The 22,057-nt window shown below is 42.5% G+C and overlaps 1 protein-coding gene across 14 annotated transcripts in view; it reads left to right on the top strand.

Annotated features, from left to right (window-relative positions):
* The window catches only part of lef1 (lymphoid enhancer-binding factor 1), a 110,127-nt gene that overhangs the window by 69,666 nt on the left and 18,404 nt on the right, over positions 1 to 22,057 (top strand). For all 14 annotated transcript variants that reach the window (XM_044347089.1, XM_044347086.1, XM_044347084.1 and 11 more), the window contains 2 exons: positions 378 to 505; positions 19,895 to 20,027. In XM_044347089.1, coding sequence (XP_044203024.1) covers positions 378 to 505; positions 19,895 to 20,027 — 261 coding nt within the window. The remainder of the gene's footprint in view (positions 1 to 377; positions 506 to 19,894; positions 20,028 to 22,057) is intronic.

Here is a 22,057-nt window from a genome sequence, read left to right as displayed (position 1 = left end):
TCTGTATAATACAACCCTCCTCTCCAAGACGGGAAGAAAGGGCACAAACAAAAGGCTGAGGCAAAATAGGGCACGGGTTAAAGCGATCGACAGCGATATCATTACCGCATCAAAACAGACGGGCAAACTTTGTGTTAGGCTTTCTCGTTATTACTTAGCTGATAAATATGGACAGAAGAACATTAGAATTTGTCATTTTAAAGATTTGTTTATGTGTTTTTTTAAAAGAGAAAATGAGTTTTGCTGATGATAATAAAATTAGAAATAACTTGATTAAGTCATTGAAGTTCTGACCTTTTAGTATGAATGCTTTATATATCTGTGAATCTCATGCAAACGCTCAGTAAATTGTCTCTTTTCTACCTTTTTTTTATTAGGAAAACATCAAGACATGTACAGTAAAGGCCATCCGTACTCGGGTTATCCAGGCTACATCATGATGAGCAACATGAACAACGACTCCTACATGAACAATGGCTCCCTCTCACCGCCCATGCCCAGAACGGTCAGTACTAGCCTTTTTTTTTTTTTTTGTTTTTGTTTTTGTTTTTGTCTATCAATTAAACTCCCGACATTGTGATATGAAATGCTGTTGTTGTAAGATTTTTGAGAGTGCAGTCATTAAAGAGCACAAAGGTGTAAGGCTTTCTTAATTTTGCAAGGGAAGGATATGAATTTAGTAAGATCAAGAATGATTTTTTTTTTTATCAGGGATGAGAAAACAAAGCAAAAAACAAACAGTGAGGATGATGTTAGAACAGCATAGATTTAACTTTGCGCTGCACCTGCTCAGGCTAATCTCCAATCCAAGTTCATTTCTGGGTTCACAGTTTAAAAAAAAAAAAAAAAGAGATTAAGTTAGATGACTAACTGTAAACGCTGTCATAGCAAAGCCGCATATTGTGGTAAATGTTACCAGCATCCAGTCACATCTTGCTCGGATTTCATACAGAGTTAGAGGCAGAAGACAGCAGGCGGCCTGTTGCTTTACCTGCTCACAGACTCTTAGAACATGACTGGAAGGTCTGTTGTACGAAACTCTCTCCTTTTTAAAACAAATTATTTATTATGTTGAAAATCACTGATGTTATCAGTTATGTGCACAATCCATACAAAGTAACTATTAAATTGCAAAAAAAATATGAAATTAAATTGCACGAAAGTGTTGCAGTGCTTGTAAAAGAATTGCAATAGTACTGAAATCTCACACATTTACTGTTTTGAGCTCTTGTAATGTGAGGGTTTACTTGCTTTTCTCCATTTTCAGTCATTGAAAATGAAATATTTTTAGGTTTGAACTGTTGGTTAGACAAAGTTTTTGTGATATCTCTTTAGGTTCTGATAACTTATGATCGGTATTTATCACTATTTTTATTATCTTAGAGACTAAACAATTAATAAATGCTTTACTTGAGATTTCAGAAAGTGAACATTTGCCAATATAGGTCTTTCTTCATTGCTTCTTTTAGAGCACTTGGATAGAATTATTATAGTGACATACGAACAGGGATAAAACAGCGTTGTTTATATCTTACTAAGATTTTCAGGTAAAGTGCATGCACTTTGATGTGTTAGCAATTTAAAAAATTAACTTTAGCTGTCCAACACATTTAGTTTGGAATGTCAATGTTTAATAAGAAAACCATCCCTGTAAAATCATAAAGATTTGATCAATTTCAAATCAAAGAATTGCTGAATAAAAGGCTGCATTTCAGGAAGAATACAAATCTAAATATACCCTTCCGATGTTTGTAACGTGTTGCTGTTTTGTTGTGTCTCAGTGCGATACTTATCCTCACGTACCAGCATTGTTGACACCTGTCCCCTTGACAACCATATGTGACCCTTAGAAACCAAATGCCTGCCATACTTTCCAGAAGATTAACATGAGATATACAGTATTTCTCATCTTGTTAAAATCTTAAGTGATGCATGTCTACATGACCCAAGTAAGCCCTCTAATTAGCCCAGCATGACTGAGAAGGCCTGGAGGCAAACTCACGTCTTAGAGGCTGCCCTGCAGAGGAGTTAGTATAGTACCGTCCAGGGGTGGCGTGTGTTGTTGCAGATATCGTCGTCCCTGTAACGGTATTAATTTCAGGCCAGCTGCAGGTCTCTCTCTGGCGGCTTCCTGTGTCTGTCCCGTTTGCAAATTTCTCCTCTCAAGACAGACATAAAACGCAGGGCACACCAGCAGCTGTCCACTCTAATCCTGTTTTGTCCATGCACATGTCTCTGTATCACACTTGGGGAAGACAACCAGCCTCAGTCTGGCTATGGTTTGGTGCCTCCATACAGGAAACAGTCACACATGCTGCAGAAAAACCAAAAGCCCTGGGTTGTTTGTGCCTTTGCGTTGCATCTGAGTTAATTTCATCAGGGCAAGGTTGTGAAATGTGAGTTCTGTGTTATTATAAGAATCGACTTTCGGAGGCAGATGTGATTGTCGGGGGCAGATGCCACATGCTGTGTGTAAAGGATCTTCATTCACACGCAACTCTATCACGGAATGATGTTAAAATTGCATTGCTTCCCCTCTGCCAAAGTTGCAGAGGGTAAAGGTATGTGACATTGTGGAGCAAACGTGATCCCGATTACCTCATGATTCGCCCTCTTCAGTTTACAAATAGAACCGTTTATGAAAATGTTGGGTATGATGCTTTCCAAATTCTCTTTTTATGGCTTGTTTTCTGGTCAATTTTATCAATTATTCCATTGTACACACTGAAAAACTTGAAGAGGTCTGTATGGAGACCAGCTGACTGTATGAGAGGAAATTACCCCTCACTGCAGATGAATTAGGCCAGGCAGTTAGGTTGCGTACTTGCTGCCAAAACTTTTAAAGCCTCACTTTCATTTCATTTACCATGGCTGCTTTTTTTTTTTTTTTTTTTTTTTCACCCAATTTTCCCCCTCATCCTGTCTTCAATAAAACGGTAGTCATTTTATATACGTTTCTCTCACTTATCCAATAAAAAGAGCCGGGGCTTGGTGGAAGGATCACGGAACATGAGTCCTCTGGCTTTCTCACTGATGTCAGCTTGCTGCCTCTGCTGCTGGCCACCGCAGCCACAGTATCTGCAGGCCTGGGATCGGTTTTCACCGAGATCAAAGGCACATTCTCTTTCATTCTCTTCCATCCCCAGCCCCACTGCCGCCCCCAATCCCAGTAGTTTAGATTGATTTCCATTGACCATGACATTCCTGCACATGCTGTCCAGTCATGATGGAGCTGTTGGGAGTTGCTGATTGTCAGCAGATTTTAGGAGGTTCAAGCTTGAGAAGTCGCCTCCGCCACAAGAGCCGAGATATTGGTGTGAAGATGCCGGATTGTGTTCAGTTACATATACTCGGCCACTTCAGAGAGTCACCGGTGTGCTATGAATACGCTAATGTTTATGTAAACCTATAGCTGTTTTAGGATGTGGAGTCTGCAGGGCTTCCTGAGTGAAAAGGTCAGTTGGCGAAGACTGTTTCATCATTATGTGATGTGCCCCTTCCTTGAAAGAGGAAAAAAATGCATTGTGTTTACTGTACATGATGCTTGGAACTGGTTCCTAATTAGTATGTAACTTGAAGTATGTAAGGTGAAGCAGAAAACATTATTCACCATCTTGTCTAGATTTACATGCACACAAAAACAAGTTATTGAGAGAAATCCGGTGAAAGCAGGTAACTAGCTGGTATATTTTAAGTGTATTAGTGATATATATACAACACCTCACCTTGAACTATTATTATAATTTCTCTGGTCAGAGCATTTGGACTGATGACACAGTGAGAGGATTGGCTCTGTATTGAGAGATGTGCATATGTAGTTGAATTTTACAGATGTTGTTGAAATCGACTAAACTTCTTAATTAATTTCAGGTTTAGTCAGACCCGGGATTTAACTTTTAGAAATCACACAACTAAAATGATCTCTCCTGTCATCTCATTACAAATATATTACAATATTTTCTCTGTCCTGTGTCTTTTTAAATATGCACATGTGGACGCGTTAGAAACCCATGTCAACATGTTTGTAAGAAATCTGATTTCTCCAGCAGAAATCTATCTGTGTTAATCAAGTTTGTCTTAATCCCTTACCCTGATTATGAAAACCATGTTGCTTATTTACATGATGACATTAAAGAAAACGGGTTACTTTTAGAAAGCAGACCATAATCTGGTCACTTAACTGCAATAAGCACACTAATTGTCTTTATCAGGATGAGTGTTTCCCTGTCAGTGCCTGGAGATTTGCAGAAGCATTAGATAATGTGAAGAGTCTACATGTAATGATTCATACTTCTTCTTCTGTTTTTAAACTTTGAGCTTTTGGTGTGTAAAACTGAGAAAGATAATGGCGATGATAGGGGAGGATTGTGTGCTCTCTTGGCTTCTGTGTCTTTGTGATTATCTGTATTGACAAATGAAACATGCTTTTTACAATTTTTGTCAGAATCATCATAAAAGCTCCCCCTAATGTTTATGAAGTATGGTCTTCAAAGCACTTAAGGTGTCATCACGTCGGGTTTGACGTGTGGAAGAAGAGAACCTTATTGCTTTGAGGAGTTTATCTTTGAGTAAGTGGCCCTTTGGCTTTCCACGTTCCCAAACTCAAGTCAGAATTTGGAAATGACAGCTTCTAAATAAAGATCACTACGCATGTGATAGGCAGTGCATATTTTTAAATGACCTGAAATCTATTTGCGGAGCATGTTGCTGCTGTCACGTAAACACCTACCTTTCGCTGAAAAACCACAAAAACTCCTGTTTTACATGCTCTACAATAGGTTTAAAGAAATTTTACGAAGCCTGAGCTCATAACATCCCACCAGACCGCTTTGAATAAACTCCTAAATGCATGGTTGACAAGATAAAAACATGGCTGTGTGTTCTTAGCTCTGAAATGTTGATAGTGCGGAGATACAGTACAAGGTTTTCACCTGACTGTGAAGATGTGCAGGTGATCTCCAGCTGTGTTAGAACTGTCTCATAGTCTTGGGCAACAGCTTGAGGAAAGGAATGGATAGAATCGCTGATTTTTTTTTTTTTTTTTAAGCCAAGTTTTGCTGCCATGGTGGAGGGTGTTTAGAGAGCTCCCTCTCTTTTTGCCGTGCACTCTTTTTCCCTTTGGACCGTCAATTGCAGATCCTCATGGCGAGAAAGAGTGGGTGTTGGAGGGGGGGGGGGGGGGGCAGTGCTGCACTTTCCTTTGATGTAGTGGGAACGTGACGGATCTGCTAGCCAGTGTCTCGCAGCGTGGAATCACTAACCCAGGCTTACCTAACGGGATTTGGTAGGACCGCTCTGGTGTCCCTCAGTGCCATGTGTGTCCTGAGCTCATGCCCCCAGCACTACCGTGGAATATCCCTGTTAAAGAGAACACTACATTTACCAGCAGCCTTCCATGTCCACACTAAATGTTCTATATGGCAGCTTATAGCACCTTCTGTAGGTTTTTTTTTAAAGTCTCACTACAGGGTGGACATGCTGCGTGAAGTTCACTGGAGTTGAATGTAGCATTTTGCCTTAAAGCAGCTGGACTCCATATGATCACTTTTCATCCCACTGTCAGCTCATATCATTTTCTATAAGTGGTCTCCAGTACGGTACTGCCTATATGTTTATATATTATAAATTTTAAAATATAGTAACTGTCAAAACACAGTAATATAATCGTCTTATTTCATGCCATATATACCAAATCAGTAATTATCTTCAGTCAGGCGGCATATGTATCAAAGAGTCACGCTGACATCGATGTCATCTGTTGTGCAGCTCTATCAAATGGTGAAATATGTGTGTACACATGAAGGACAGCACCAGGGACCTCACACAGAAGAAACACTTGGCCCCTTAGACTCTTTGTAGTGCCGCTGGGTCTCTCGGTGTTTTATAAACAGCGCCATTAACGCCAAGGTTTCTTCACGTCCCCCACTGTATGGTGATGCTGGTTGACACATTTACTCCATATGCACGGTGCTAATGATGCCATGTGGTTGCAATCACCTGATCAGAGTGTTTCATCTTGTTAAATGGAGCTCAGCGGAGTGATTGTCTACCCAGACCTACAGATATGAGTCGTTGTGTTAGATGAGAACCAAAAATAAGACGATGAAGGTTGAAGTTTCTGGATGATTTCTTTTTCTGGGTAGTGTTAGTGCATGCTGATTTGATATGGGAGAGTGTAAACATTCAGTTGTTTATCTATATGTTTAGGCTCCTAAACATATGATAAATGGATGAAATTGTTTTCATTTTATATTCTGTCAGTCATCTTTTATAATTTGATTAACATTTACAAGTTTATTATTATTATTATTATTATTATTATTATTATTATTATTATTATTATTAATGTAACACAATTAAAAGGAACACTCCAATGATAAAGCAGTGTCATTACACCAGATAGTATTAAACAAATTTTGTGAAATGGAGCGAGCAACAGATCTAATCAGAGACCCTCTGACTATCTTATTTCTGTCTGTGACCATTTTAAAAATGAGTGACGCAGATGAAAGCCAGCTATAGACAAAGTTAAAGTCGTTAACAAGTGTTCAAAGCGCTGAAAATGTGTGTTTCTATATGTGTCTGAGGAAAAGCAATCGGGAGTGTCATGGTTGGTGAGCGTGACACGCAGGCACACACTTAACCCCTGTTGATGTTTATTTTTGGGCATGTGTTACTGCTCAAAGCAAAGCACTCATAGATGATGACACTTTCTTCGCTCCCCATCCTCCCACTGAATTGGATGAAGCTTAACCAATCAGGCGGTGCTGCCTGGAGCCAGCCAGTCAGGCTTCCATGGACAGACCCACAACACCTGCTCGGAGGGCTTCACTCTTCACCAGCAGCCTGCCGCTGATCTCCAGGGGTCAGTGGAGGGCCTCGCCAAGGTTGTCCCTTATGCGCAATTCTGTTTGAATGGCCTGGGTGTGGACTTCCTGTAAGGGTGGATCAGAAATGGAGTCAAGAGGGCAGCATGTGCATGTGTAGTGTGTTTTTGCCAATTCGTTGTGCAACTCCGTCTGTTATGACTGTGCATAGTTAAAAGGGATAGTGCCAGAGATGTTTTCTTGGACTTCTTGGAGAATTAGGCCCCAACTCTGCTCTGAGTATGCTCCAAATTGAATACATCTTCAAATCATGCTTCAAAACTAGTTTTATTGTTGTTGTTTGTTGTCTAAAAATCTGATTAATATGCCCCTACAGCATGAGTTTCACTTGATTGACCCGGTTTAGTCCTCAAGCCATGATTGAAGCTTGACAGTAGTCCCTAAAAGCTAAATCACAGTACCTCACTGTTTTCCTGATACAGCCATAAAATGAGTAAAAAACATGAATAGCTTGATTGACTTCATCCTGACAGCGTGTAGGTCAAATATAGAGGCGAGCAGTGTTCCAGCTAGTAAACTGCAGCAAGGGGAACAATAGGACCACAGGAGTGAAACATGGGTGCAAATCCTGCCGGCTGTGTCCAGACTTCAGAGAAGCAGAAACAGCCCACACTTTGTCCAGCTAAGAAATAGAGCTATGATCAATAGCTGCTCTGTTGTATGAAGTTGGTCAGTCTCTGGCGCGCTCTCTCCCTCCCTCCTTCTCTTTGCTGTTTCATATTTTTCAGAAGCTCATTATTTCTTTCTGCTGTGGGTGTGAGTGCTAAAGAGGCTCACATGCAATGTGTATCTGACAGCGCTGAAATATTAATGGTCCCCAGTGTAGGAGGTTGGTATAGGGCCTGCATAGTTACAGTACAAAGGGTGCCTTCTCGCCACCAGGCTTTATTAGCCAAGCTGTTAAATGAATAGATGGATATAGCTTGCACTCTTTCTTCATGCCTCCTTTTGTGTTTTCGCGCTAAACATCAAACCACTTTTCTTTTCGTCTAGCAATTTCCAACACATACACTAAACGGGTATTAGACGCAGACACACATGTGCGCGCGCACACACACACACACACACATGCACACGCGTGCACAGACGTAAGAGCTACACTACACTGTTGAGCTTTCTGTGGGAGGACAAAGAGGAGGGCTTTGCTATCAGTTCATTTTGTGTGGTCTTGGCCATAAAAAACACCCTGTTCTTTGACTGTGAAAAAAGCCTGTCTTTAATTTTTGGGAAACCCATAAAAGTTTGTCGCTCCTTTCATATCGGCAGCGGAATTGAAAACAAATGCTACATTCTCCCCTCCTCTCCTTTGAACTGGCCAATTATGGAGTTGTGAAAATAAAAATCAGTCTGTAGATCTCTTTCCCCCCCTCTCTTTTCTTTCCTTCCTTCTCTTTTTCCCCCCTTCTCTCTCTTTTTATTCCTTGTTCACTTTCTTTTTTTTTTCCTCCTCCCCCCCCTTGTTTTTGAAGAAACCGAGGGGGATCACTGATGTCAAAGTCAAAACCAAGAGCATTAAGAAAACTGGCGAAATGCAATACAGCTGCAATCCGACATGACGCTAGAAAATAGGGCTGAGGAGCAGAAAGCCTCTCTCCCGTATTCCCAGGGCGCGCAACTGCTCCCGGCCTTGGCTTTGATCTCTTCAAAGCCTCCTGCCTCCTACTAGATGGAGAGTCTTGGCTGCCGCTCGTGAGCGCTGGAGAGAGGCAGGGAGGGAGGTGGGGAGTGTTTTGGGGGGGGGAGCCGTCGTCTTTTCCTTTCCAGGGCTGAAATCAATCACGGTGCCGAGGCAATTATGTGTAATTCAACCCCAGCCAGATTAGTGACTCTTGTTACCTGAGCGACCGGAGCTCTGTAATCTGTGAGACACACCGGCCTCACCAGCAAAGGAGTAGCCAGGAACAGGCGAGGGCACTTGAGGGAAAGGAGGGGATCGAGGGGAGAGGGGAGAGGTGCTGAAAAGCAGGCTGCCATGCTGCTGTCCAGCAGAGCAGAAAATCAGAGTACAATGGGGTGATTACAATTGCAGATGTAGCCATATTTATGACGAGGTAGATAGAGAGAACAGAGAGAATGATGAGTGCTGATTGCCATGGAGCTCGCTAGTTAGTGTGCTAACGAGCCAGGTCGCTTTTGTGTTAAAACATGTGCGTTATGTCACCTCCACTGCGGTACCCGTCCTCCCCCACCATTCGCCGCCCTGTCCCCCCCCCCCCTCCAGTGCCATATCTCTATCCCTCATGCCCTCCACAGTCGGCTCTGAAATGCAAGCTTGGCCAAGGCTACTGCCCCAGGCGCCCAATTTACTATGGCTGGAGAAAAACTCGGTGGCCCCAAGTCACAGAGGAAAACAGCAGAGCTGAATGCTGCTCTTTCCCTGCTGCTGCAGTTCGTCTGATCTGTGCAACTGTTTTAGTGTCTTAACACACAGCAGTGTTACCATTTACACCCCTCTGCTTTTTTTATGTGGCTTACTGTGGAGATTTATCCCAATTATGTTTGCTCCTAGTTTAGGCAAATCTAGAATGTGGTAGGAGTCTGATGCTCATGACTAATACCACGTAGCGTACGTTATGAGATTATTTCTTTGTATGACTTTTTTTTTTTTTTAAAGCATATGATATCGGGATTTTAGAAACAGTTAATTGGAGGTTGGTTTGAGGGCAAAGGAAGAATTGCAGAATCATTTTATTGGGCCAGTTAATTGGAAATATATGATTGCCCTGGCTTTGATTCTTCCCCTGCGCTCTGTCTGTACCCGCTGATGTCACAGGGATGAGAACAAGGCTTTGTTTTTTTCCTCAGCAGACACTTGATGCAGGATGATGAAACCCACAAAGATATCTAGCAAGAATGTGTTTGTTCATCTGATGAGCTCGCCTTGTGCTCCATGTTTCTTTTGATCATCGGACCCCTCGGTTGGTGATGGAAGGCACTTATTTTCCTCATGGGATGTACACATTAAATAAATTAGATATACAATCCTGTTACAATATCACGTAGTTGATGAGGACCTTTTTATGTCTGCGATAGTTTTAACAAGACAGACTGACAGGGAAGCGGAGCTGACTCTAAAAATATAAAGGTCACGCTGAATGGATTATGTGGCATCAATGGAGCCACCGTCCAGCTCAGCAGGAGCCCTTAAATCCACTAGCAGCCATAACCCTCGGCTCAGGGGCCAGGTGACGCTTTTCATGTCCTCCAATGGAGAGACATCACAGAGGCATCCTCTACTTTGAGCTGCCCGTCATCAAACAATGCATCAAAACATCAAATCAATCCACCCCCACTGTACCCCTATCTTTTGAGATGAAAGATGCTGAAATGTAAGTGACCACTGCGCCCCCGCACCTACAATCTACATTTTCCATTCTCCCGTCAGGACACCTCTACTTCCACAGTGAAGCAACAAAATAGCAAAAAGTTGTGTATGACTTTGGTTTAAAATGTTCAACAGTTGATATCAGACCACTCACACCGTTGGACTTTTTTGTGAAAAGCTTAAAATTAGTTATTAATGTAAGAAAAGGAATACTATAACTACCCCGGCAACTTCAGGCCATCTTCTGCTGCTTGCAAACAGCAAAGATGCACAAACAGGATTGTACACAACTTGAACATAATATGTTAATTTGCCGTAAGGTGACTAAATATAAGAAAAGAAAGTTTCACTTGATCACCCACATATTGACTGTAGACACCTAAAAATGATCACAATGGCTCAGTTGTCCCTCATTAAATAAATCATACATTTTGCAATATCTTGCTTTGGTTAGTTAAGATTTTAAAGACAAGTAATCACATTTAAGATATAGATGTATGTTTGCTCCCTACTGCAGCCAACTTTTTGTATTTTCTAGCATATTTAGCTTATAGGTTTTGTGGTCAAATATTATTTTGACATTCACCAGTAATTGCCATTCAGAACTACTAAATTAGAAAGCCTGAAACTAACGATCATTTACATTATTGATTAATTGGACAATTATTTTCTCAGGTAATTGTTTTTTCTATAATGCATCAGAAAATAGTGAAAAATGCCTGTAACAGTTTGCCAAAGCTCAAGGTGACCAACAGTCTAAAACCCAAAGATATTCAGTTTACGGTCATATATATGAAAAAGAAAAGCACCAAGTCTTCACATTTGCGAAGCTGGAACTAGCAAATCTTTGGCATTTCTGCTTGAAAAATGGACTTAAATGATTAATCCATAATGAAAATAGTTAATGATGAACATATTGATTAATTATTTTAGCTCTACCAAACTGTTATATCCAAAAGAAGAAACTTAGTTCAAATAACTCAAAGTTTGAGCACATTCAATCTAACACTGCTTTCATAATAGACAAATTAGATTACATTCAAACATATGAGCTGTCCACTATCAATAAATGCAGCTAAGAGCTGAATTACGACCACAGTGTGTGCATTGTAGGGCTTATCATTCAGATTTGTGGCATCAGGTGCACAAGTCTGCCCTATGATGTTGCTGTAACCATTATGCCCCGAGCCTAAGGAGCTCCTTTTGTGCTCCAGAAATTCACCATTACCATTTCTTTAGAGGTATCAAGGGATAAGCAGACGATGTCCGTTGCCATGTTGTACATGGTCATTGTTTTGTTTGTATTAAAGCCCACAAAACCTCGCCACAAAGCTAATTGACGGGGCGGAGTTTTCACGTGACTGTTCAGATCCTTAGAGAGGTTCTTGAAGTGTTCCCTGCTTCTTTGGGGATGGAGAAAAGCCATTTGTTTGGAGGGGATCAGATTTGAATAGCTTTGTGCTTTTCATTCAGATCTTAGCAGGGGCGTGTGCGCCTGCCTAGAAAGAAACCCTAAAATGTGTGGTTTGATTAATGACTAATTCCAGGCTGAAAGGCAGTTGTTGGTAGTCTTTACCAGTTAATCCCTTAAAACGTGGAATCACACCCAAACAGTGGGCTGTTGGTATTGTTGTATGGTCCACAATGTGAAGGAGCCTAAAGGTTTGCAATGTGATCCACAACCATGAATGCTTCTTAGTACTCTGGTGTGAGGCTTACCTCGTTATAACCTGCACTAAAGCGGTCATGAGATTTATTGCAAAACCACTTCGTCAAGGTGATTGTCATATTGTGCACAAGGATCATTTTAGATGGGGAAAAAAAAGTCTATATAATGTCTGTGCATAATGTCCATGTGCATAACGTCTATATCATCAAGAGCTAAAATGCATTGAGGTGAAAAGAGCATTGATCATGTGACAACAGGGTCAAAAGTTCAGATCAAGGCAAGGACACAGGTGTCATGACACCTGAGGCAACAGTGCTTCTGGTGACCTACAGTTTTCAAAACATTACATAACCAACACACTTAATCTGTTTACAAAATTATGGGAAAAAAAAGGTTTTAATGTGGGTTTTTGTTTGAATTTGTTTTTCATAATATAAATCATCAATGGCACCTGCTCACTAAATGAGCATTCTCTTTATTCTTTCTATTCTTACACATTATGTGGGTGGGTGTGCATCTGTCTGAGTGAAATACAGAGGGAAAACTAGGTCAATACTCTACAGCTCAGGCAGAAGCAGCTCTCATTCAAATCACCTCCCCATCCACATTTTCCTGGTGTGTGCCATTGAAAACCTTCCCCACAAACACGGCAGCGCTGCTCCGGCTTGCTCACCAGTCTACCTTCGTCCAGCCCTCGTCGGCTAGCTTGCACTGCTAATATTTACCCCTTCCGTTTCATAGACGTAATGTGTATAAATGTTGCACTGAGTCTCGCTGGGGCTTAGTGAGAAGAGCACTGTCTCTAGCTCCCGTCTCCACAGGTAGAGACACACAAAGACCCCCACCAGACTCTATTTTTCCCCTCAACGCTGAGCTCCCAAATCCAAACTGACAGCCATTCATGCCCAGAATACCTGGGCGAACGCTGAGGTGGGTGGGTGGGGGGGGGGACACTATCTAGGTGTAGCAGGCAAATCCGCTCTTGTTCGACAGATCTATGAAGCTTCTGCATAAGGCAACTCATCAGCACTTTTCCCCCCCCATTCTGCGCTGCATTTTCTCTCCCTCTTTCTCTCCGTCTCTGGTATTGTGCAGCGGCTAAGGTTTTAGTGCACTAGCCGCACAAAGTTAGCTTGTGCTGCGATTTTATTTGTGTACATCTCTCAGGGCCTTGGAGTGTTGTTGTTGAATGTGGATGTTGGCACCAACGTGCTGCCTGGCATGAATGTAGCTACTCAGCAGACCAGAGCTGGCTTCTAATGATAAATCATGCAGTGTGTTAATGCAGCAGCGGGGTGGCTATAAATAGTGCTGGAGAGGGATGCCGATTGATTCAGGAAGAAAAATAAAGTGTGCTCCAAACATTTTCTGCTTGTGGTCAGCTTTAAAGGCTGAGTTCAAACATAGGGCCCCTGAGATTTAAACACACAGCTGGTCAGGTAGATGAACCTATGACGCAGCTAAAAGCTTTATGACTCAGTATTTTATACAGTTTGACACACTGACAGTGTCCAGATATACCAGGTAGGTGTGTTTGTCTCTTTTGTGCTACTGGTGTTGATATATAACACAATTCTGCAAGACTGCTGTCTTCCAAGGCATTGTAGGGATTTTCAGTTAGCATGTCTCACTCGGGGGAAAGTGATGGCGCTACAGAGAGCAGCCACGTCCTTTGTGGGGGTATAGATGCCTAGTGGGTGCTGAAGTTTATGTGCGGTCTGCCTTTGTGTATGTGTTTGCGTGTGCGCTTGCAGGCCTGCTGACAGTGGCACTTCAGCAGAATGTTTGCCCTTTCCTCAGTCCTTTGATGTGACCAGGTCCTGCTGTGATAATGAGCCCTGTGCCCCGCCGCAAGGTGAACATCCTGCAGCTCGCCCAGGGCTCTGCCAGAGCAGCGTCCCAACCCCCAACACACACACACACACACACACACACACACACACACACACACACACACACACACACACACACATACTGCAAACACAAGAATGGAAGAGCCGACCTCACTCGGCGTTGATCAACTTCCACACGGTGCTCGGATAGTGCGAACGCGACAATGCTTCATGTGGCACAGAAACATGTCAGTCGCACAATCTACACCAGGAAGGCTGAAATCAGTGTCACAATATTGATAAGAATATCTTGACATATATCACAATTAGCGCTTCAACTAATGATTATTTTCATTATTAATTAATGTATCGATTCTTTTTTAAATTATCAATAAGTTGTTTTGTCTGTAAAAGTCAGTATATAGTGGAAAGGGCCTGTCAGTTTCCCAGAGGCGAAGGTGACATCTTTTAAATTCCTTGATTTGTCCAATCAAGAGTTCAAAACACAGAAATGATTTCATTCGAAAATAACGATGCAAAAACTGAGAAAAGCAGCAAATTCTCAAATTTGAGAATGTTTTAGCATTTTTGCTTGATAAGTGCCTGAAACAAATAATCAATTATCAAAATTGTTTAGATTCATTTTTCTGTTGATTGACTGAACATACGTGAAATCACATAGAAAATACTCCAAATGATGTTTAATGCATGTAACTGTGGTCTACTGCTGATGTGTTGCATCAGACAAAATATCTTTCACACATATAAACAAAGACCATAATTAGTAAATTTCTAAGTTTTTAAGTACAAATTGCCTGGATATAATTTTGTACATCAATAACACCATATAATCATATCGCCATGGCACGATTGCACCAAAAGGCGATATACAAAAATGCTAAATTATTGCCTAACCCTCCTCTTTAAATTGAAACCTTCATGACCTCTTGCACGACCTTTTTTAAAGCCTCGACTCCTTGAAGACTGTAGTCATTCTGCTTTATTCCTTGTGCTTAACTTACTGTGGCTTAACAGGGAAGGAAAAATAGCAACTGGATCAATTCTAATGTTCTGTTGCTCTTCCTTCACTTTTTTTAATAGCTCCGCGACATATAGAAATTAAGAGTTGAACACTTTTAAAAAGCGGATAAAGTCTTTTCATCTGGAGCAGGCACATTTCACACAAATTATCGTCTTTGCACGTTCAGAATGTCAGTATGAGAGCTAGCGTGATTGGTTTGCTCGGAGCACACGCTCTTCATGCCAGCTGAAGGATGATGGGTAATCCACCTCGTCCTTTTCTGTTCTGCTGGTGGTGGTGGTGGGAAAGAAGACACTCGGCTGTTAATAGCTCCTTTGTGTTCATATGTAGCATGTATGTGTTAAATTCATTAAATGCGTGGTTATTGCAGTCTCTGATCCCTTCGCCATGTACCATGACTGTGTTTTACAGTACGTCTCTATGCCTTTTTGAGTTGATGTTTTTTGTGTGTGTGTGTGGATTCCATGTTTGTACAGTGGCATGTGTCGGTCATGTGTGTTAATGTGAAGTTGTTTGACGTATGGTTTGTGCGTCTGTGTGGGTGTAACGGTGGTATTTAGAGGACAGCGTGACAAGTTCCCCCGCATGATAAATTTACGCCGCAACTTAGCCGCTGAAACCATAACATCGAATATGTTGTACATGCCTATTTTTGCTATGCGAGTCATTCGCCAAACATCACTCTGCTTCGAGTTTGTGACGTTCCGTATCCCTTTTGTGTTTTTCCCCGTTTTTACCAACTGGCCTCAGCCTTTAGTGTCACTGCTTCCCTTCAACTGTCGGACTCAGACTAGCACGCAGGATTTATGATTAAAATGAAAGGAGGAGGGAGAAGGAGAGATTGGGGGCTTCACAGATGTAAATTTCTCTCCAGGGCAGGCTTTTCCTGTTATTCGTAGCCTCCTCCACTCCTGTCCCTGTGGTTGGCTTCGCTTGTTCGTCTCATTACCCCGGGCGCGTGGCGCTCCTTCGCTTGCTGGCGGCCCGGCTTTCTTCTCCATTAATTGGGTTTCGTTACATTAAGCCCCCTGGCCAAAGGGCCACCCTGCCAATAAAACATTCCATTTTTAGCACTCTACTCGAAGCTGGTGGGGTTCAACCCGCTCTGCGAATGGTAATTGGTTATTTATTTAAGCTTCCTCAGGTTGGTCTCCACTGGTTTTGGTAAAGAGGGAGGGGAGGAGGGAGATACAGTCTCTTTCTTTCCTGTGCTGTAAAGCTACTATGGAAGACTGTTTGCTCACTTTTGTTGGGAAAAGGTCGGACAATTTGCACACAAACACACCTGAGAGTGAACACCTGGTCTGAGGTTGGCTCTGTATGATTTCAGTAATTGGGCACACCCTCGCTTCAGTCGCCAACTTTGAGGCTTTCCATCTGTAATCTTTTCCTCTTTATGGATACATCGTCAGTGGAAACAGTAGCCAAAGACTGTATTTAAACAATCAGAGGAGGGTGTGTGTGTCCTCTCTGCCAGTGATTCACAGCTGCTTTAAATGATTTCCTCAGGTAGGAATTGTGTCATTTTATTGGCGCTTTACAGCAAAAATTTGATGATACAGTTTCTCATTTTTTCCTCTGTTAATATCCCAGTCCTTATTTTCTCTGTGCATCCCCTCCCTCCAGAGTGCAGAAAATCCCGTGAGTAGGTGAGGTTGGGTTTTGGAGGAGAAGGGGTGAGAAGGGCTTCTTAGTGAAAAGATTTAGCAGCATGGGAACCCACAGCCACTGCTCGAGCTGCCATCTCCCCAGCTGTTTGTGAAACACCTCACATGGTTTCTACACACTTGATTGTAGCTGCAGGCGCGAAGAGTCCTCATTGCATATAAATTACAGAAGTGGGAAGTGATTATTATAAAATTCCCGCTTTCCCTTTTTTCCACTCCACTCTGCAGAAGTGGTATAATTGAGTGGAGTACAAAAGCCATGCTGTGAGGGGAGAGAGGGATAGAGATGCTAAAAAGGCAATATAGCAGGAATAGTTGCTCCATATACCACATAGACACACTTAACAACACACACACACACACACACTCTCTCATGCTCAGCAACCATTGCAGGATGTTGGTGGAATCTGACAGAAAACAAGCTCAGACACCGGTGTGCCGTCAAGAAATCCTCCCACAGAAAAAAAAACAAAAAACGAAAAAGAAACAAAAACGAAACGTTCATTTCCCTTCCCCACCCCCAATTTTATACTGCACGCCAAGTCACTGGCTCCCCGTGCTGAAACACACTGGAGTGTCTCCTCCATGGAGGGCTCCATGCCAGCTCCAGTTCCGCACAATGAATTTCTCTTAAAACCACATCTGAGGGGTTCTTTAAAAAGGCCGGCCAAGCCTGGATATGAAATTCCAAATGGAACGGTTTTCTTTTCAATCCTCGCTGCCTCTCCTCTTTCGCTCTCCCTGAAAAATATGAATAGAAAGATCCTAAGCCTATTATTTCTCCTATACAATAAAAGGGACCTCCAATATGGCCGCCCTCCATTGCGACATCACTGCTTCTGCTGCTACTGCTGGGGTCGTTTTTTTTTTAGAATGAGGATGGCAGTGAGAGGGGATCAGATTGCTGTGACATGTCATGACCCTAACGGTTGCGGTCAGTTGAGTGTCTCCAACTACTTCCTCCAGGAAATTGGTAAAAGGGTGTCGTGCCTTTTCGTGTGTGAAGCTGCCAAGAGCTGCAAGCCAACAAGTCTCCACCTGGAAGAATTAAAATGGAGGCTCCATGGTATCTGTTAGCACGTAATGGCCATTACTTTGAAGAGAAACAGTCAAAACATGTGAGGATTTTGCTTCACCTTGATATATATATATATATATTTCTTTTAGAGTGATATCCTTTTCTTCCCAAAGTAAACCATGGGTAGTTAGGGCATGCAGCTTGTGTAAATGTGCACCCAAATAGCCATAAATTCTGTATTGGTCACAGAGGCCATCAGGTTTTTGCCTGGTGGATTTTACCATAATAGAGGCAGTTTATTTGCCACAATGGAGGCAGTTTATTAAGAAGTTGAGGAAAAACAGGATTTGACAGCTGCAACTGGGGGAAAAAGCACAAAAGAGGGCTTCTCTTCTATGGCAGAAGCCTCTAGCTTTCATGGATGCCAAAGAGTCAATTGCCATTTTTTTTGGCTGTATCTTAGTTTATATATGTGTGAACATGTACGAGTGACTAACTTTTGTTTCCACTCACTTTTTTTCTTTCCGTTCTCTCCGCTACAAGTTGGAGAAGACTTCCAGCTAAAATGATAATCCTGCAGGTTCTTATCTCATTCCCACAGGATAACAAATGGGAGTGGAGAGGCGTAAAATAATATGGGCGAGAATGCTATCATTTTGCCCCTGGTGTAGGCATGTCCCAGCCTCCTCGGTCCTGGTGAGCCCTCCTTAAGGGTTAGCAGCCCTGCTAATAAGCCCTCCCCTCTGGAGGATGAGGTCTGACACTCCCACACTAACAGATTATCCCGTCACCTTTGACTCTTGCTGACCTGGGTCAAACAACCTCACTCACCTGGGCTAGTGTTAAAATCCTCTGCACCATGGCCTAATTAGTTTTAAGGCAGGATTTGTCTTGTTTTTGCTGAAACAGGCGGCGTGGACAATGTGGAGTAGCGGGTAAGAAACTTGTGGTAGATGATGGCATATGAGGCACATATAAAGAGAAGAACTGGGCAAGAAATTGGCCCTGGGAGATGAGATTCTCAGCCTGATAATGAGTCTGATGTGGATGATGCTTCATGTGGTCGAGGAAATCTTTGGACACACACACACACACACTCCACACATAGTGCACTTTGTGTTCCCAGCTAGGACATTCCCAGAAGGTGGGGAGAGTGAGGGGAGGGGGGGGGGGGGGGTCTTAAGTTGAGTGTGGTGCCAGTCCGTGAGAGGTTCGGGGAAATGCAGACATTCCAGTCACCCCTGTGTCCGAGGGGTTTTGTGTATATGTGTGTATGTGTGGTGGGAGTGTGTTAGGAGGGGCAGCAATCACGACTTAGCACTGCAGGAATGTCACCTTGGCACACACGTCAACAAAGTGAGAGTTAATAAAGAATGTTCCCTTGATTATATCGTCTCTTCAGTGTTTTATGCTCTTACTAAATTTAGATGAGTGTCTTCAACAACATTATTAATCAGGCGACTGTTCCCATGAGAGCATCTGATTACAATTTCACAAAACTCTTTGATTCAAAGCTCGTGAGAGCCGCTCGGTGTAAGACGTGTCTCGCCCAACATTGCACTGATGTCTCTCCGATTAGCCATATATCCTGTGGAGGTGATATTTTGACTCCAGCTCAGCTCTGGGCTCAGATTGTGAATAGTAGATTTAGCATGGCTAAGCATTACCATGTGTTCATTGCTGCTGAAGCATGTAAGCGCTGTTGGCTGGGGGTTGGGGCCAGGGTTTTTTGGGCCTGGCTCAGTCTATTTTAGTTGTCAGGAGGCAGGTCTCTTGAGTCAGCCGGGGATGGGGGGCCTGTGGCCAGGCCACTGTTGACGTGATTACCCCTGCATTAAATACCGCTGCAGACATCTGTCTCACTCGCGCTCTTTCTTCATAGCCAACCCCCCTTCTCCTCCTCCTCCATCCCTCATCTCTCCTTCCCCCGGCTCTTGCTCTGTAATGAACTCCCCTTATTCACCAGCTAATGACTGCCTTTGATCTCCCGCCTAAGACCTCTACTCTGACTCTACCCTGCGAGTCTCTCTTTTCTCTCCCTTCTCTTTGCTCTATTGCTCGCTCGCTCCTATTCGCTCCTGCTCTGTTTGCGTCGTTCTCTCTTTCACTGTCTCCAAACATGCTCATGCACCTCTTTGACTTGTTTTTCCTCCTTTTTCTTCTGGGAATGGGGTTTTTCAATCCTGCTGACCTAGACATAACAATGTTTTAAGGTGCTGGGCTCAGACTAATAGAAGAAATATTTTTTCATTACTTTTTTTTTCTTGACCATACTATTAAGCTTCACCCGCAACCGACCACCCGTACAGTATGTGCCGTACCAGTCCCCTGATCATGTGACAACGAGAAGGAGGAATATTGCACATGGAATAAAGCAGTGGAATGTCATGTATAATGTCATCATTCTCTCATATTGTTCTTAAAATCTCCCTTTTTTTAAATTTTTCTCTGCAGTCCAACAAAGTTCCCGTGGTGCAGCCGTCCCATGCAGTCCACCCACTCACTCCGCTGATCACGTACAGTGACGAGCACTTCGCTCCGGGATCCCATTCTGGCCATCACCCCCAGGATGCCAACAACAAACAAGGTAGAGACTAAGCAAAGACAGCCACACATGACACAACACTAACAGCTTGTACACCAGGTGTGTGGCAGCTCAGTGAATCACAAACAATAATAAGTGATATTTCATTACTGTGATGTTCTCAAAAATATGGAAAGACGTGGGCCGTCCATAGTTTGACATCCCTATCTCACTAATATCACTTATTACAAACATTAATAAGTGAAATTTTTCTCATTATTCACTGAGAGCTGTAATGTTTTCATTCTGTGTGTACTAACAGAGCTTGATCGATGTTCTTGTCATCCTTTTGCTTAACAGAATCAAAATAGTGATAATATTTTCATATTGGGCAACAGTACCTTCCTGTTTTTCCCATCTGAGCCCAGTTAAGTGAGCAAGAGAAAGACTACTAATTGCAACAAACATAAATAACATAATTTGTGATAGGAGATAGTTTTTGCATCATTCCCACTTCCAGCTTGATTTAATTTCATCGGCAACTTAACTGAAAGTCAGAAACCAGTGACACTGCTGCATGAAAAGTAACGTTAAATTGATATCATTCTGTACTGGACTTGTAATGGAGACTTACCAGTACCAGATTTTGTCAGTATGAATTGTTGTTATTTGACCTGGCAATGAAAAGGTTGTACATTGCCTAAAGAAAGGGGGTTAAACTGCATTCTTACAGCTTCCTATTGCTTTATGCTGAAGTGATTTTGTTCAAAATATTGCAATAATGCTGAACGGGTGAACTCAGTAAAACTAAACCCATACCTGAGTGTATTATTGCACCCCTATCTGCAAACACAGTATCACAAACCAAAATGTGTCACAGCAAAGTCATCCTTCCTATCTGCTCTAAACATGAACTCATTTGAAGCAGCCTGTGGGACGGCGCGCTGTGTTCTGCCCTCTCCCTCTGCACTCTTTGCCTCTCACTAACAACATCAAGCTACGGCTCTGACAGCTGCAGAGGAGCTCTTCAGCAGTTTGGACGAGCTCCTCAGCCCCGCACAGCTGGAGACTTTGGCAGCTCCTCACGAATACGAAAAGACGTGGGCCCTCCGTAGTTTTGTCCCACACCTTTTCTCTTCTCCTGGCTTTCTTCTCCTACAGCTGCCAGTTTGAAAAGCAGGAGAGGGATCAGACAGGATGTAGGCGATGATGAAGATGATGATGAGGCTGGGAGGTTCTGAGGGACTGGCTATAAATAACAATGTAGAACTGAAGAACAAGAGCACACAGCGTAGTGAGATGAAGGGAGTCAGACATTTAAAGAAACTGTGCTCCACATATGTCAGAGGAATCATGCATCAGACACTTTTTTTTTTGTTGGATATTTTTCTAATGAAAGCAGGAAAGAACTGTGTTGACACGGAATCGAGCAATTAATGCATACGATTTGTCGTCATGTAGAACGATTTATGAAGTAATGTGCTCCATTTTTTACTGTTCACGTTGGTCTTGCTGGTGCGTAGAGATCCACTAAGTTTCTGACAAACTGAAGAACAGAAAGCGCCCCTGGAGGTCTTTTTCTTGCTGTATTTGATCTTTGCACTCACAGCCCAACAGAAATCCATGTCCAAGCGATCCGGTTGCAGAATTAGCTGCAAATGATTTCCCTAGGCATATTCATGTGTGTGTATACCAGTCGAGCTAAGCTGAAGATGCTTAAAATTAAATCTCTCTTATTCTCTTTCGTGCTGTCCCTCTCTCTCCGTCTCTCTCCGTCTCTCTCTCTCTCTCTCTCTCTCTCTCTCTCTCGCATCGACCAATTGCTGCTCTGCCTTCCTTAGTGGGCTCAGACTTTGATCTGCTCGTTAATTATGAAAAACAATCATGGATTTTCTCATTATGAGCTCTAATATGCACAGGGCCGCAACGCAGGATGGAAGGTCGAGCATGGGGCCTTTTTACATTTAAACCTTATTGTACTTTGTTTAAAAAAAAAAAAAAAAAAAAAAAAATAGAAATATAACATGAGAACGCCGATTTGAATTAAGATCATTTCCAGGTTTTACAATGAGAATCATGTTAGTGTTGCTTGT

Source organism: Thunnus albacares, chromosome 3, assembly GCF_914725855.1.
Source record: "Thunnus albacares chromosome 3, fThuAlb1.1, whole genome shotgun sequence".
Classification (NCBI taxonomy): Eukaryota; Metazoa; Chordata; class Actinopteri; order Scombriformes; family Scombridae; genus Thunnus; species Thunnus albacares.
The sequence above is the reverse complement of the archived record's forward strand: the minus strand, read 5'-3'. Positions and strand labels throughout refer to the sequence as shown.